Genomic DNA, 16,081 nt, shown 5'->3' with positions numbered 1-16,081 from the left:
CAGGTGCATCTTTGGTCATGGACCAATGTTTTATGCGAGAACATCCATCTTTATTTCATCTTGTATCTCAATCCCTTCTAACAAGGTGTGGACATTTAGAACAAGGTAAGGCTCGTTCAGGGAAACTGCTGCTCTATAGGGTCCTTCGCCAGTGAGCACCGTGTGGATGTTGGATCCGACGAGGAGAAGCAGAGAGTCTTCCTGGTGGAGCCGACATGGATTTGGGTTCATGCGTGTTTTTCCGGTGGCTGGGGATCTAGGTCTGTGTTTCTCCGGCGATGCATTTTTTCGACAGAAGATTTGGGTTCGTGTGGGGTTTTTCGGCGAAGGATCCGAGTTTGTGTTCGTTTTCCGGCGAGGATCTGGGAAACGATCTTTACTGTGCCCATAAAACAAAACCCAGGTTGAAACTTTTGATATGAGAATTTGTATATGGGTTTGAAGATTTGAACCACCACCAGATTTGAGGATCCAAAACCTCGTGGACCAACAACACCACCATCAGATACATACATGTACGGGAAGGGAAAGTTAGAGGTGCGACGGGGGGCGGCAGCACGGCTCCGGAAGAGTTTTGGGCGCCATAGTGGTCTGCGGGTACAACATCATTGGTTGGGGGAGAGAGGTAGAGAGAGAAGGAGAAGATTACGGGTGTTTTTGTAAACTTCATTTTTATTTTATTTTTTCAATTTTATTTCCAGCAGGTAAAAAACCTGTTATAACAGGTGATTTTCACCCTTGCATGGTGCAAGACCCAATCCACACTTGCACCCTAGAGGCCACCTCAAAAGTTCAATAGTCCTTCAAAAGTAAATTAGATACTAGAAAAGATGAAGAAAGACATGAAAAGTAATCAGAAAAGTAGATAAAGCATGAAAAGTTGAAAAAAAGTTTTTACCCTAAAAAAGTTCTAAATAGAAAAGATAACACCCCAAAAAGGGGTTTGGATCCTCTCCAACTAAATTGTCTCCTGCCCCTCTCCATCATGTTTTTCAACCATTGGATCTATTAAAAATTAATCCAACGGCACACAACATTAAAATTCTTATCTTCTTAACCTAACCTCAACAAATCCTGCGGCCAAATTTACTTCCCGCATTCACTTTCGTTCTTGGCTCTACTGCTGCTCCATTTCCAACCAGCTCTTTGCCATCTCTAGTAGTCATCATCACACAAGGTTGCTGCTGCGTTCACCCCACTGCTTTTCCTCCAGGTTTCACCATAAATTATTCCTCCACTGTTATGTATTTCAAACTATTCTCCTTGATTTCCCCTGTTTATCTTTTATGGGGTTTCATCCACTCTTAAGGTTAGTTTCATAGTGGGAAAACAGGGTCTGAAGTAGAAACATAGATTCCTTGAAATGGGTCCTTGCGTGCTAATGACTATGATATGATTAGGCTTGTATGGTATATGAAAGATGACATAATAGTATATTTTTATGAATGTATGGGTTGGTGTTGTGCTTATGTAATATTGTAGTGTCCTTATTTGTTTGTTTAACCAGCATTTAACATTGATGCTATGATTTATGAAAAAAATTGTTGGCATTCTTTCACCTGTTAAAAACTTCATTAGGAAATTAATTTTATTTTATATTTTAACAAATGTAGGATTTTTGATTTAAGATGGAAGAAGATTGGAAGCCAAAGGTGGATATGATTTTTGATAGCTTTGAAGACGCTTGGAAGTTTTGGGTTGATTATGGTGGGAAAGTTGGATTTGGAGTGAGAAAGCAATATACTCATCATAATAAAAGTGGCTCAATTGCGACATGCAGATTTGTTTGTTGCAAAGAAGGGTTGCGAAAGCCTGACAAACGTGATTATAAAACAATCAATGCAAGACCGGAGACAAAAACAGGTTGTAAAGCAAGGTTGGGACTCAAAAATCTGTGTGGAAAATTGATAGTGCATGACTTTATAGAGGAACATAATCATATTTTGCATCTACAAGAAACAACTCATATGTTGTCATCTCAAAGAAAAGTTTCTGAAGTTCAATGTCATCAAATTGATGTAGCAGATGATGCTGGCCTACAACAAAGGAAGACGTTTGATTTGATGAGTAAGCAAGTGGGAGGTAGAACTAACTTGGGATATACTCGCCTGGATCAAAAGAATTATGTTAGAAATAGAAGGCAAAGGAGTATGGTCCGTGGGGAAGCCGGTGAAGGTGTGAAAAACGACTAGAAGGGGGGGTTGAATAGAGTTTTGAATATAAAAACTTTCCCCTTAAGATTTAAAGTAAATCTTTTCGGTTTCTCTGAGATAGAAGGTGCAGCGGATAAAGATAGAGAGAAGAGAGAAGCACACAAGTATTTTATCCTGGTTCACTTGATAAATCCCTCAAGCTAATCCAGTCCACCCGTTAAGGTGATTTCTTCCTTCTTAGAATGAAGGCAATCCACTAATCAGATAATTGTTACAACTGCACTTGAAACCTACAAGTGACTAACAATACACTGACTTAGCTCACACTAAGATTCACTCTCTTAGTCTTCTCTAGGATCCGATCAACCTTGATCTCCTAAAGGAATCACCACTAAGATACACAGATCCTAGTCTTCTTAAGGATACTGACCTACCTGGTCCCTTAAGGAAAATCAAACAACTGTTTGAGGTTGGTGTTTACAAAGGTTTGCTTCTGAATAAGCTGAGTGTAAACTAAATAAGAACAGATGAAGAAAGTAGAGGCTTGAATCTTTTCTTGTATTGCAGCTCTTGATTTCTCTCTCTCTTATCTTTCTTCTTTTCTTCAGCCTTAAATAGTCCAAGGTGCAAAGGATATTTCTGTTGAGAGAATATGACCATTGGAGGGCATTTCTGGAACTTCCAGAACCTGCTGTGGCTGAACCTTGGTAGGTAGGCTTGTCAGAATAGTACACTGCTATTGTACTTCTTGATAGTGACATTTGCCTTTAACCATTGACTTCTGATCTGACGACGCTTCAGAGCTTCTGGACCTTCAGTGCTTCTGGACCTTCAGAGCCTCTGGTCCTTCAGAGCTTCTGGTCCTTCAGAACTTTTGGTCTTCAGATCTTCTGATCTTCAGAACTTCAGATCTTCTGGTCTTCAGATCTTCTGATCTTCAGAACTTCTGATCTTCAGATCTTCTGGTCTTCAGATCTTCTGATGAATATATCTTTTGGTGTCAGAATCAGAACCTGTTAGTCAAAACACTCAAGACAAACGTTAGAGTATCATAATTGTTCATCCACAAATAAATACTTGTTATCATCAAAACATAGAGTTGTACCACATGACCAAATCTTGATCTTACAATCTCCCCCTTTTTGATGATGACAAAACCATGTATTTTGATGAACAACTCTAAACAAATAAACTGAATACACTCAGAGTATAAGGTATCAGAGTCAAAACTTATCCTGATGTGTATAGTTTATCTAGCTCCTTCTAAATCCAAGACTCGAGCTTGATTTTGAGCTAAGCTCCCCCTGAATCTAATACTTAATAAAAACCATGTTAGAAGTATCTAGATTCTAAGCTATATTGAAGTATGTGATCAGTGTTAATTGAGTCATAAGATGTACCATAGCTAGGGGTGTACAAGACCCGACCCTACCCGCCAGCCCGTCCCGGCCCAAGCCTTTAGGGCCGGGTTGAACCCGGCCCGATCATTAAAAGAGACCGGGTTCGGGTTGATCTTCGAGTTACCCGACTTCGGGTAGGGTCGGGTTCGGGTTGACGCTCGGGTCACCCGGCCCGTCCCACATATATATTTTATAAAATTTTAATTTGTTATAATGATTAAAATGTGAAACATGGTGCTCAAATTTATCTTACCATCTAGATGAGATTAAAATGTTTAACATATACCTTATGAATTAAATAAACGTTGGTCAAACTATGGACACTTTCATGCTCTAACAAGAGAAAATCATGTGTGTGTATTATGCATATGTGAGACAAGTGAATAAATGATCAAACAAAATGTAAACATCTCAAGTGCAATAGATTATGAAAGAATTGAATCCTTTCAAGTTATTTCTTCTAAAAAATAGTTCCAACTTATAACTCTTTTAGTATGTTATTATCTTTAAATTTTAAAATTAGTATCAAATAGTCTTAAACTTATTGTCCCTCGGGCCAACCCGGTCTCGTCCTATAAAGACCCGTCCTAAATTGAACCCGCATAATGTCGGGTTGTTTCGGGTCTAGGGACGGGTTAGGATCTATGAATTGACCCGATCAACATTTAGGGCCGGGTTAGGGTTAACCAAAACCCGTCCCAACCCGTCCCTTGTACACCCCTGTCCATAGCATTGAGAGAGATGACATCAATTAGAATGTATCGTCAGAGCATAGAAATTGATCACATAAGGGAGTTGTCAAGATACTATTAGTTCTCCCCCTTTTTGTCATAAGCAAAAAGAATGAAGGTGGAAGAAAGATAGTGAGAGCATAAGACAAAATACTCCCCCTCAGAAGGAATACCAAGGGATACTTGGCTTCTGATTAGTATATTTTCTAATGAGATCAGAAGTGTGGTTCTGGTGACATCTTCATTCTGGACAAAATTTCATCTTCAGATACTTCAGAATGAGAAGCTATGAACCTACTCTTCTTCTGATGACGCAAGTCAGAAGTTGTAGTAGCATCTTCTGATGTTGTTGCTTCTGGTTTGTCAAGTTCTGAGTCTTTGTTTCTTTCTGAAACGGTCATGCTCATCTCTGCAAGCTTTTTCAGCTAGCTTTGACTTGTCAGAGTCAAGCTTATCATTAATTCTAACATGAATAGCGTTCAGAATATCAACAGAGGGGTTCTTATCAAAAACCAATGATTCCTTGACCAAATCTTACTCTACTGATGCCTCCTAGATCAACTTCACCTTCAGGTTCAAGTTTTAGATCTTGGGACATATGTCTTTCTCCCGTCATGTGTTGCATGCATCCACTGTCTAGGTTCCATGGTTGGAGTTTCGATGAACCTATTGAAGATATCTGCAAGATATATAATCTTATCCCTAGGTACCCACTTTCTGGGTCCTTTCTTGTTAGTTAGCCCAGAAGTTCTGACAACTTTGGGTCTTTCAACAGGATAATATAAAGGAATTTGAGCATGATATTTTGACATAGAGAAAGTTCCTTTCTTAAGAGATGATGGAGCAACTTCAGAAGGTTTAGAATAACCAATGCCATATATTCCATTTCTGCTTACGCCATAGATCATTGAAGCCATTAAGCTTCTGTCTACGCTTTTAGCCAGGAATCTTTGAAAAGATTTTTCATATTTAGATTCATTTCTACAATCAGAGGCATCACAAGCAACTATATCTTCTAACTTAGCAATCTGGTTCTTAAGCACAGAGTTAGAATTTACCAAAGCATGATTATCATTTTTCAAATCAGAAATAATTTTCTCATGTTCAGAAGGGGTTTTAGAAACGGCAGATAAGTTCTTTTTCAGCTTTTTATGCTTAGACAATAAAGAGTTATACTTATCCATGATATCAGACAAAGCATGTTTCAGTTCAGAGGTTGAGAGAGAAGCGAATACCTCATTTTCATCGTCTGAGTTAGGATCTCCTTCTGATTCTGAGTCAGAGTCAACAGCATCCTTTGACTCTTCTTCCTTGTCTTTGACAATAGCCATGAGTCCTTGGACTTCACCATCAGAGTCAACATCCTCTGACTCTGATTCATCAAAAGTCACCATCAGACTTTTCTTTGGTTTGAAATGCTTCTTTGACTTTTTGTCCTTTGATGAGCCTTTGTATTTGCTCTGCCTATGCTTCCAGATGCAGTTGAGTCTTTTAGAGATCAGAGTCAGCTCATGTTCATCAGAATCTTCTGGTGTTTCTTCAGATTCTTCTTCTTCACCTTGGAGAGCTTTTGACTTCTCAGATTTAGCCTTCTCAGATTTGGATTTCAAGGCTATAGATTTCTTCCTCAGATCTTGCATCTCTGAGCGCTTCAGCTCATGACATTTCAGTATGCTGATGAGTTCTTCTAAAATCATAAGCTCAACATCTCTTGTAAGCTCTATTGAAGTCACTAGCGGCATCCAGCTTTCAGGAAGACTTCTGATGACCCTTATGACATGATCTTTTGTAGTGTAGCTTTTGTTGAGAGGTCTTATTCCAGCAATAATCAACTGGAATCTGGAAAACATATCCTCAATGGATTCGTCAGGTTCCATTTGGAAGGATTCATACTGCTTGATCAGAGACAACACCTTTGTCTCTTTCACCTTTTTGTTTCCTTCATGTGTCATCTTTAAGGAATCAAGGATACACTTAGCGGAATCACGATCAGTAATTTTCTCATATTCTTCATATGAAATGGCACTTTGCAGAATAGCTCTTGATCTTTGATGATCTCTGAACTCCTTCTTTTGATCTTCACTCATCTTCTCCCTTGGGATCTTTACACCATGTTCATCAACAGGAGGGGTGTAGCCATCAACAACAAAATCCCAGAGATCAGGATCAAAGCCAAGAAAGAAGCTTTCGATTCTGTCTTTCCAGAAATCAAATCTCTGACCATCAAAGATAGGTGGTCTTACGCTGTATTGATATTTGCTTGTAGTAGCGGTGGAATCCATGAGTTTTTCACACTGGCCCGGATCTACTGAACACTGTTAAGTGTGGTAATCAGAACTTGCGCTCTAATACCAATTGAAGGTGTGAAAAACGACTAGAAGGGGGGGTTGAATAGAGTTTTGAATATAAAAACTTTCCCCTTAAGATTTAAAGTAAATCTTTTCGGTTTCTCTGAGATAGAAGGTGCAGCGGATAAAGATAGAGAGAAGAGAGAAGCACACAAGTATTTTATCCTGGTTCACTTGATAAATCCCTCAAGCTAATCCAGTCCACCCGTTAAGGTGATTTCTTCCTTCTTAGAATGAAGGCAATCCACTAATCAGATAATTGTTACAACTGCACTTGAAACCTACAAGTGACTAACAATACACTGACTTAGCTCACACTAAGATTCACTCTCTTAGTTTTCTCTAGGATCCGATCAACCTTGATCTCCTAAAGGAATCACCACTAAGATACACAGATCCTAGTCTTCTTAAGGATACTGACCTACCTGGTCCCTTAAGGAAAATCAAACAACTGTTTGAGGTTGGTGTTTACAAAGGTTTGCTTCTGAATAAGCTGAGTGTAAACTAAATAAGAACAGATGAAGAAAGTAGAGGCTTGAATCTTTTCTTGTATTGCAGCTCTTGGTTTCTCTCTCTCTTATCTTTTTTCTTTTCTTCAGCCTTAAATAGTCCAAGGTGCAAAGGATATTTCTGTTGAGAGAATATGACCGTTGGAGGGCATTTCTGGAACTTCCAGAACCTGTTGTGGCTGAACCTTGGTAGGTAGGCTTGTCAGAATAGTACACTGCTCTTGTACTTCTTGATAGTGACATTTGCCTTTAACCATTGACTTCTGATCTGACGACGCTTCAGAGCTTCTGGACCTTCAGTGCTTCTGGACCTTCAGAGCCTCTGGTCCTTCAGAGCTTCTGGTCCTTCAGAACTTCTGGTCTTCAGATCTTCTGATCTTCAGAACTTTTGATCTTCTGGTCTTCAGATTTTCTGATCTTCAGAACTTCTGATCTTCATATCTTCTGGTCTTCAGATCTTCTGATGAATATATCTTCTGGTGTCTGAATCAGAACCTGTTAGTCAAAACACTCAAGACAAACGTTAGAGTATCATAATTGTTCATCCACAAATAAATACTTGTTATCATCAAAACATAGAGTTGTACCACATGACCAAATCTTGATCTTACAGCCGATTATCTATTACAATACTTTCAAAGAAAGCTAGTTGAAGATCCAACTTTCTACCATGCATATCAATTAGATAGTGAAGATCAAATCACCAATGTGTTTTGGACAGATGCAAGAATGCTTGTTGATTACGAATACTTTGGTGATGTGGTTTCTCTTGATGCAACATATTGCACTAATAGTTCGCACAGACCACTGTAAGATCAAGTTTTGATCTAGTAGTACAACTCTATGTTTTGATGATTACAAGTTAACCTTTTGATATGAACAATTGTGGTACTCTAACGTGTTTTTCTGAGTGTGCTATTTACAGGCTCTGACCTCAACTCAATCTCACACAAATCAGAAGCACTGTGTATAAAGGGTAACCCAAGCAACGCTTTCGCATTCACCATGTTCAGTATGAACAGTGGAAAAGCTTCAGAAGTTCTGAAGCTATACAAACTCTGATGTGGACTCAGTCGCTAGAAGCTCTGAAGATCCAGAAGTTCTGATAACCAAGAAACACTGAAGGTTCAGATGTTCTGATGGTGTTGAAGACTCTGAAGATCCAGAAGCTGAATAGTGGAAACTCTGAAGTCCAGAAGCAAGAAACTCTGAAGGCCATGTTCTTCCCTCTGAGTTCAGAATCAGAAGATACAATGGTCAGAGGATCTGTGCTTTCCCTCTGACTCTGATCAACCGGCTTCACAAGTTCCAATATGAAGTATTCCCCTGATCAGAAGTCTCCTAGGTTAAAAGGTCAAGTCGCTATCCAAGTACAAAAGCAAGTGTACCTTCCTGACGACCTACCTAACGTTCTCAGCCACAGCAGAAGCTGGATTTTCCAGAACTGCCCTCCAACGGTAGCATTTCCCATGCAACGCTCAACCCTAATCCTTGGAGTATATATAAAGGCTGAAGATTGAAAGAAGCGGCTAGAATAGAAGAAAACTAAGAAGAAGCAATACATACGCGCAAGACATATTCAAAATATTCTAAGCTTTCTTTCATCTGAAATTCATTGTGTTTACTATTAGCTTTTTAGAAGCAAATCTCTTGTAAACAATTCTTTGATAAACAGTTTGTTTAGTTCCTTTAGGAGATCAAGGTTGATCGGATCCTAGAGAAGACTAAGAGAGTGAATCTTAGTGTGAGCTAAGTCAGTGTAATTGTTAGTCACTTGTAGGTTTCAAGTGCAGTTGTAACTCTTACCTGATTAGTGGATTGCCTTCATTCTAAGAAGGAAGAAATCACCTTAACGGGTGGACTGGAGTAGCTTGAGTGATTTATCAAGTGAACCAGGATAAAATCCTTGTGTGCTTTTCTATCTCTTATCTTTAGCACTTAAGTTCTCGAAAGATTTGTCAAAATCTTTAAGGTGGTAGTTTTGTACTGAAAACGTTATTCAAACCCCCCCCCTTTCTACCGTTTTTCATACCTTCAATTGGTATCAGAGCGCAAGTTCTGATTACCACACCTAACAGTGTTCAGTGATCCGGGCCGGTGTGAAAAACAATGGCTGCCACCACCAGTGAAACTCAAAGAGATGGTTACAACGCAAAGCCTCCTATGTTCGATGGTCAAAGGTTCGAATATTGGAAAGATAGACTGGAAAGTTTCTTTCTGGGTTTCGATGCAGATCTCTGGGATATTATTGTGGATGGCTATGAGCGTCTAGTTGATGCAGATGGCAAGAAGATCCCAAGGTCAGAGATGACTGCAGATCAAAAGAAGCTGTACTCACAACATCACAAAGCAAGAGCAATTCTTCTAAGTGCTATTTCCTATGAGGAGTACCAGAAGATTACAGATCGTGAGTTTGCTAAAGGCATTTTTGACTCTCTGAAGATGTCTCATGAAGGAAACAAGAAAGTCAAAGAATCAAAGGCATTGTCTTTGATCCAAAAGTATGAATCCTTCATCATGGAGCCAAATGAGTCCATTGAAGAAATGTTCTCCAGATTTCAATTGCTTGTAGCTGGCATACGACCTCTCAACAAGAGCTACACGACAAAAGATCATGTCATAAGGGTCATCAGGTGTCTTCCTGAAAGCTGGATGCCTTTGGTGACTTCAATAGAGCTCACGAGAGACATTGAGAATATGAGTTTAGAAGAACTCATCAGCATTTTGAAATGCCATGAGCTGAAACGCTCAGAGATGCAAGATCTGAGGAAAAAGTCCATAGCCTTGAAATCCAAATCTGAAAAGGCTAAGGTTGAGAAGTCAAAGGCTCTTCAAGCTGAAGAAGAAGAATCTGAAGAAGCATCAGAAGATTCTGATGAAGATGAGCTGACTCTGATCTCCAAGAGACTCAACCGCATCTGGAAGCACAGGCAGAGCAAATACAAAGGCTCTGGAAAGGCAAGAGGAAAGTCTGAATCCTCAGGTCAGAAGAAGTCTTCAATCAAGGAAGTCACATGTTTTGAGTGCAAATAATCTGGGCACTACAAGAGTGATTGTCCAAAGTTGAAGAAGGACAAGAAGCCAAAGAAGCACTTCAAGACCAAGAAGAGTCTGATGGTGACATTTGATGAATCAGAGTCAGAGGATGTTGACTCTGATGGTGAAGTCCAAGGACTCATGGCCATTGTCAAAGACAAAGGAGCGGAGTCAAAGGAAGCTGTTGACTCTGACTCAGAATCAGAAGGAGATCCTAACTCAGACGATGAAAATGAGGTATTTGCTTCTTTCTCTACCTCTGAACTGAAACATGCTTTGTCTGATATCATGGATAAGTATAACTCTTTATTGTCTAAGCATAAAAAGTTGAAAAAGAACTTATCTGCTGTCTCCAAGACTCCCTCTGAACATGAGAAAATTATTTCTGATTTGAAAAATGAAAATCATGCTTTGGTAAATTCTAACTCTGTGCTTAAGAACCAGATTGCTAAGTTAGAAGAAATTGTTGCCTGTGATGCCTCTGATTGTAGAAATGAATCTAAGTATGAAAAGTCTTTTCAAAGATTCCTAGCTAAAAGCGTGGATAGAAGCTTAATGGCTTCAATGATCTATGGCGTAAGCAGAAATGGAATGCATGGCATTGGCTATTCTAAACCAATTAGAAATGAGCCTTCTGTGTCTAAAGCTAAATCCTTGTATGAATGCTTTGTTCCCTCTGGTACCATATTGCCTGATCCTGTACCTGCTAAAATTGCTAAAAACCCTCTTAAAAAGGGATCTTTCTCTATGACTAAATATCATGCAAATATTCCTTTAAAATATTATGTTGAGACACCCAAGGTGATCAGAACCTCTGGGGTAACTAACAAAAGAGGACCCAGAAAGTGGGTACCTAAGGACAAGATTATCTATGTTGCAGATATCCTTGATAGCTCCACTGAAACACCAATCATGGTATCTGGACAGTGGATGCTCGCGTCACATGACGGGAGAAAAGCGTATGTTCCGAGAGCTGAAACTTAAACCTGGAGGCGAGGTTGGCTTCGGAGGAAATGAAAAGGGTAAAATTATTGGTACTGGCACTATTTGTGTAGATAGTAGTCCATGCATTGATAATGTTTTATTGGTAGACGGCTTAACACATAACTTATTGTCTATAAGTCAATTAGCTGACAAGGGTTATGATGTTATATTCAATCAAAAGTCCTGCCGGGCTGTAAGTCAGATCGATGGCTCTGTTCTGTTTAACAGCAAGAGGAAGAACAACATTTATAAGATCAGATTATCTGAGTTGGAGGCTCAGAATGTCAAGTGCCTTCTGTCTGTTAATGAAGAGCAGTGGGTATGGCATAGACGGTTAGGGCATGCCAGTATGAGAAAGATTTCTCAGCTGAGCAAGCTAAACCTTGTCAGGGGCTTACCCAATCTGAAGTTCGCTTCAGACGCTCTTTGTGAAGCATGTCAGAAAGGCAAATTCACAAAAGTCCCTTTCAAAGCAAAGAATGTTGTCTCAACCTCAAGGCCGTTAGAACTTCTGCATATCGACCTGTTTGGACCAGTGAAAACTGAGTCTATAGGTGGCAAGAGATATGGGATGGTTATCGTTGATGACTATAGCCGCTGGACATGGGTAAAGTTTCTAACCCGCAAGGATGAGTCTCATGCTGTGTTCTCTACCTTCATTGCTCAAGTGCAAAACGAGAAGGCTTGTAGGATTGTGCGTGTCAGAAGTGACCATGGTGGAGAGTTTGAGAATGATAAGTTTGAGAGTCTGTTTGATTCCTATGGAATTGCACATGATTTCTCTTGTCCCAGAACTCCTCAACAAAATGGTGTTGTTGAAAGGAAGAACAGAACTCTTCAGGAGATGGCTAGAACCATGCTCCAAGAAACTGGCATGGCTAAGCACTTTTGGGCAGAGGCAGTAAATACAGCATGTTACATTCATAACAGAATCTCTGTGAGACCAATTCTGAATAAGACTCCTTATGAATTGTGGAAGAACATAAAACCCAACATTTCTTATTTTCATCCTTTTGGCTGTGTTTGTTATGTTCTCAATACTAAGGATAGATTGCATAAATTTGATGCTAAGTCTTCTAAGTGTCTATTACTTGGTTATTCTGATAGATCTAAAGGTTTTAGATTTTATAATACTGATGCTAAGACTATTGAAGAATCTATTCATGTTAGATTTGATGATAAGCTTGACTCTGACCAGTCAAAGCTAGTTGAAAAGTTTGCAGATTTAAGCATTAATGTTTCTGACAAAGGCAAAGCTCCAGAGGAAGTTGAGCCAGAGGAAGATGAACCAGAGGAAGAAGCTGGTCCCTCTAACTCACAAACTCTGAAGAAGAGCAGAATCACTGCAGCTCACCCTAAGGAATTGATTCTGGGCAACAAAGATGAACCAGTCAGAACCAGATCTGCTTTCAGACCCTCTGAAGAGACCTTGCTGAGTCTGAAAGGATTGGTGTCCTTAATTGAACCCAAGTCCATAGATGAAGCTCTTCAGGACAAGGATGGGATTCTGGCCATGGAAGAAGAATTGAATCAATTTTCCAAGAACGATGTTTGGAGCTTAGTGAAGAAGCCTGAGAATGTCCATGTTATTGGAACGAAATGGGTATTCAGAAACAAGCTAAATGAGAAAGGAGATGTAGTCAGAAACAAGGCAAGGCTAGTTGCTCAAGGCTACAGCCAGCAGGAAGGAATAGACTACACTGAAACATTTGCTCCGGTAGCAAGACTGGAGGCAATCAGACTGTTGATCTCTTTCTCAGTAAATCACAACATAGTTCTACATCAGATGGACGTAAAGAGTGCCTTCCTAAATGGTTATATTTCAGAGGAAGTCTATGTTCATCAACCCCCAGGTTTTGAAGATGAAAAGAAACCAGACCATGTGTTCAAATTGAAGAAATCACTCTACGGTCTGAAGCAAGCTCCCAGAGCATGGTATGAGAGACTTAGCTCATTCCTTCTGGAGAATGAGTTTGTAAGGGGTAAAGTAGATACAACTCTTTTTTGCAAGACTTATAAAGATGATATCTTAATTGTGCAAATTTATGTTGATGATATTATATTTGGTTCTGCTAATCAATCTCTATGCAAAGAATTTTCTGAGATGATGCAGGCTGAATTTGAGATGAGTATGATGGGAGAATTAAAGTACTTTCTGGGAATACAAGTTGATCAAACACCAGAAGGAACATATATCCATCAGAGCAAGTACACTAAAGAACTTCTGAAGAAGTTCAATATGCTGGAATCTACAGTGGCCAAGACTCCAATGCATCCTACATGCATTTTGGAGAAAGAAGATAAAAGTGGTAAAGTATGTCAGAAGCTCTATCGTGGCATGATAGGTTCACTTCTATACTTAACTGCATCTAGGCCAGACATACTATTTAGTGTTCATTTATGTGCTCGTTTCCAATCAGATCCAAGGGAAACCCACTTAACTGCTGTTAAGAGGATCCTAAGGTATCTGAAAGGCACCACTAACCTTGGCTTGATGTATAAGAAAACATCAGAGTATAAGCTTTCAGGTTATTGTGATGCTGATTATGCTGGAGATAGAACAGAGAGAAAAAGTACTTCTGGAAATTGTCAATTTCTGGGAAGCAATCTAGTCTCATGGGCAAGCAAGAGGCAATCAACCATTGCACTATCAACTGCAGAGGCAGAATATATCTCAGCAGCAATATGCAGCACTCAGATGCTCTGGATGAAACATCAGCTGGAGGATTATCAGATCCTTGAGAGCAATATCCCAATCTATTGTGATAACACTGCTGCAATCTCATTGAGTAAGAATCCTATCTTGCATTCAAGGGCAAAGCACATTGAGGTAAAGTATCACTTTATTAGAGATTATGTACAGAAGGGCGTACTTCTTCTGAAGTTTGTTGATACTGACCATCAATGGGCAGATATCTTTACAAAGCCCTTAGCAGAGGATAGATTTAATTTCATTCTGAAAAATCTAAACATGGACTTTTGTCCAGAGTGAAGATGGATCAGAACCTCTGACTATGATACTTCTTGATCAGAAGATGTCTAGTCCAGAAGGTAACTCAATCAGAGTGTGTGTGCCCACTGGTACTGACTCTGAAGCTAAGACAACAACACGTGTGTCAGATTTTCTGATGCATAATTCCTTGTGCCCGTGTGACAGTCTGTTATGATTGCGTGTAGATATGCTTATCTCCTGTGTGTGATTGTGTATTTTACTGTTACTATCTATCTTTAATTTTCAACCGTTGATCTTAAAGTGCTTTTTGAATCAACAACGGTTATTTGACAAAACCCACTATACACACACGTTCTCGTTCACTTCCGGTTTTCACTCTCGCACTCTCTGCTTTTCAAAACCGCCTCTTTCTTGATTTCTCTCTCGATCTCTCTTCATTCTTCAAACTTTCTCTTCTACCTCAAACCTTCAACCTCTTCAAAATGGTGAGACAAACCAGAAGATCTACTGCAGATGCACCTCAGTTCCCTCACATGGTAGTTGGTTTGGCAACGGGTCAAAGGGGCTCTGAGAACCCGACACAAGAACAAGTTCAAGCTCAAGAGCAGATTGTTCCTATTGCAGAACGGGGCTGTGCCGTTCACTGCGTATTTCCTCCTGAGGAACTCCAAGTCCTGGCAGAATGGAGATTCAACCTCGATAACTTGGCTGCAAATGGGTTTGATCTTCGTCCTGAAGTCCAAGCTCAAGGTTGGGGAAATTATTTCAACCGACTTCGAGGACCGGTGTATGAGAAATTGGTAAAGGAATTCTGGAAGCACGCAGACTGCGATGACACTCAGGTGGTCTCTCACATTCTTGGCAGGAAGATCATTATCACTGAGAAGTCATTCGTGAATCTGCTAGGTGCAGATACTGCTTATGGGTATCGTTTCCAACTGACGGAATCGAAGCTGAAACCCAGCACCAAGGACATAGTCAACCAGGCTCTGTACACCACCTTCAAACCGGGCAAGACGAGTTACAAGGTGATGGACCTTCACCCCAAACTAAGGATCTGGCACAAGATCCTACTCAACTGCATCAATCAGAGACCGAAGGGCAGTTCCCCAGATTACATCAACTTCAACCAGAAGGCGATGCTGTTTTTCATTCAAGATCAGGAGAAGATCTGCCTTCCCTACTTCCTGTTCTCCTACTTGAAGGAATGCATCCGGAAGTCTCGCACCACCGCCTCCATCAAGTCTGCAATCAAATATATCCCTTTTGGGAGGCTGCTCTCAGACTTTCTCATTGAAAGCAACTTGGTGCAAGATTTGATCAATGCTGGTTGCACAGAGGATTTGAGCACCATTGTCAGTGATGTCTTCACTGCAAACTCCTTGAAGAAGATGGGCTTAATCCAGAAGAAGATTGCTCCTGCTCATGAAGACACATCTTCTGAGATCAGAGGAAGAAGAATGCCTCTGAATGACTACCCTCTGTGGACTCAAGCAGACCATCCTAACGCCATCAGATGCTATGTTGAAGACCTCAGGGCTCAAGGATTCGAGATTGACCTTGATGATTTCGTCAGCAGACTTCCACCAGCTCCAGAGTTTCCTTCTCCTCCCAAGAAGAAAACCAAGAGGAAGATGATTCTGGAAGAATCCTCAGAGGAATCTGATGTCCCTCTGGTCAAGAAGCCGAAGAGCAAGCCTGATGATGGTGATGATAGTGATAGTGAGGATGGTCCTCCAAAGAAGAAGCAGAAGAAGGTCAGAATCGTGGTGAAGCCTACTCGGGTGGAACCAGCTGCTGCAGTGGTCAGAAGGACTGAACCTCCTGCCAGAGTGACTCGATCATCAGCACATTCAAGTAAGCCTGCACTTGCTTCTGATGATGATTTGAATTTATTTGATGCACTTCCTATTTCTGCTTTGCTCAAACACTCCTCAAATCCCCTCACTCCTATTCCTGAATCCCAG

At 40.3% G+C, this 16,081-nt stretch overlaps 1 protein-coding gene across 1 annotated transcript in view; it reads left to right on the top strand.

The window, feature by feature from the left end:
• Window positions 1-1,628: 1,628 nt before the first annotated feature.
• LOC130712260 (protein FAR1-RELATED SEQUENCE 1-like) overlaps window positions 1,629-16,081 on the top strand; it is a 24,848-nt gene continuing 10,395 nt past the window's right edge. The window contains exon 1 of the mRNA XM_057562093.1: window positions 1,629-2,082. Within this exon, the coding sequence (XP_057418076.1) occupies window positions 1,629-2,082 (454 nt within the window). The remainder of the gene's footprint in view (window positions 2,083-16,081) is intronic.

Source organism: Lotus japonicus, chromosome 4 (assembly GCF_012489685.1).
Source record: "Lotus japonicus ecotype B-129 chromosome 4, LjGifu_v1.2".
NCBI classification, from domain to species: Eukaryota; Viridiplantae; Streptophyta; class Magnoliopsida; order Fabales; family Fabaceae; genus Lotus; species Lotus japonicus.
Note: the sequence above shows the minus strand (reverse complement) of the source record. Positions and strands in the feature narration are given on the sequence as shown.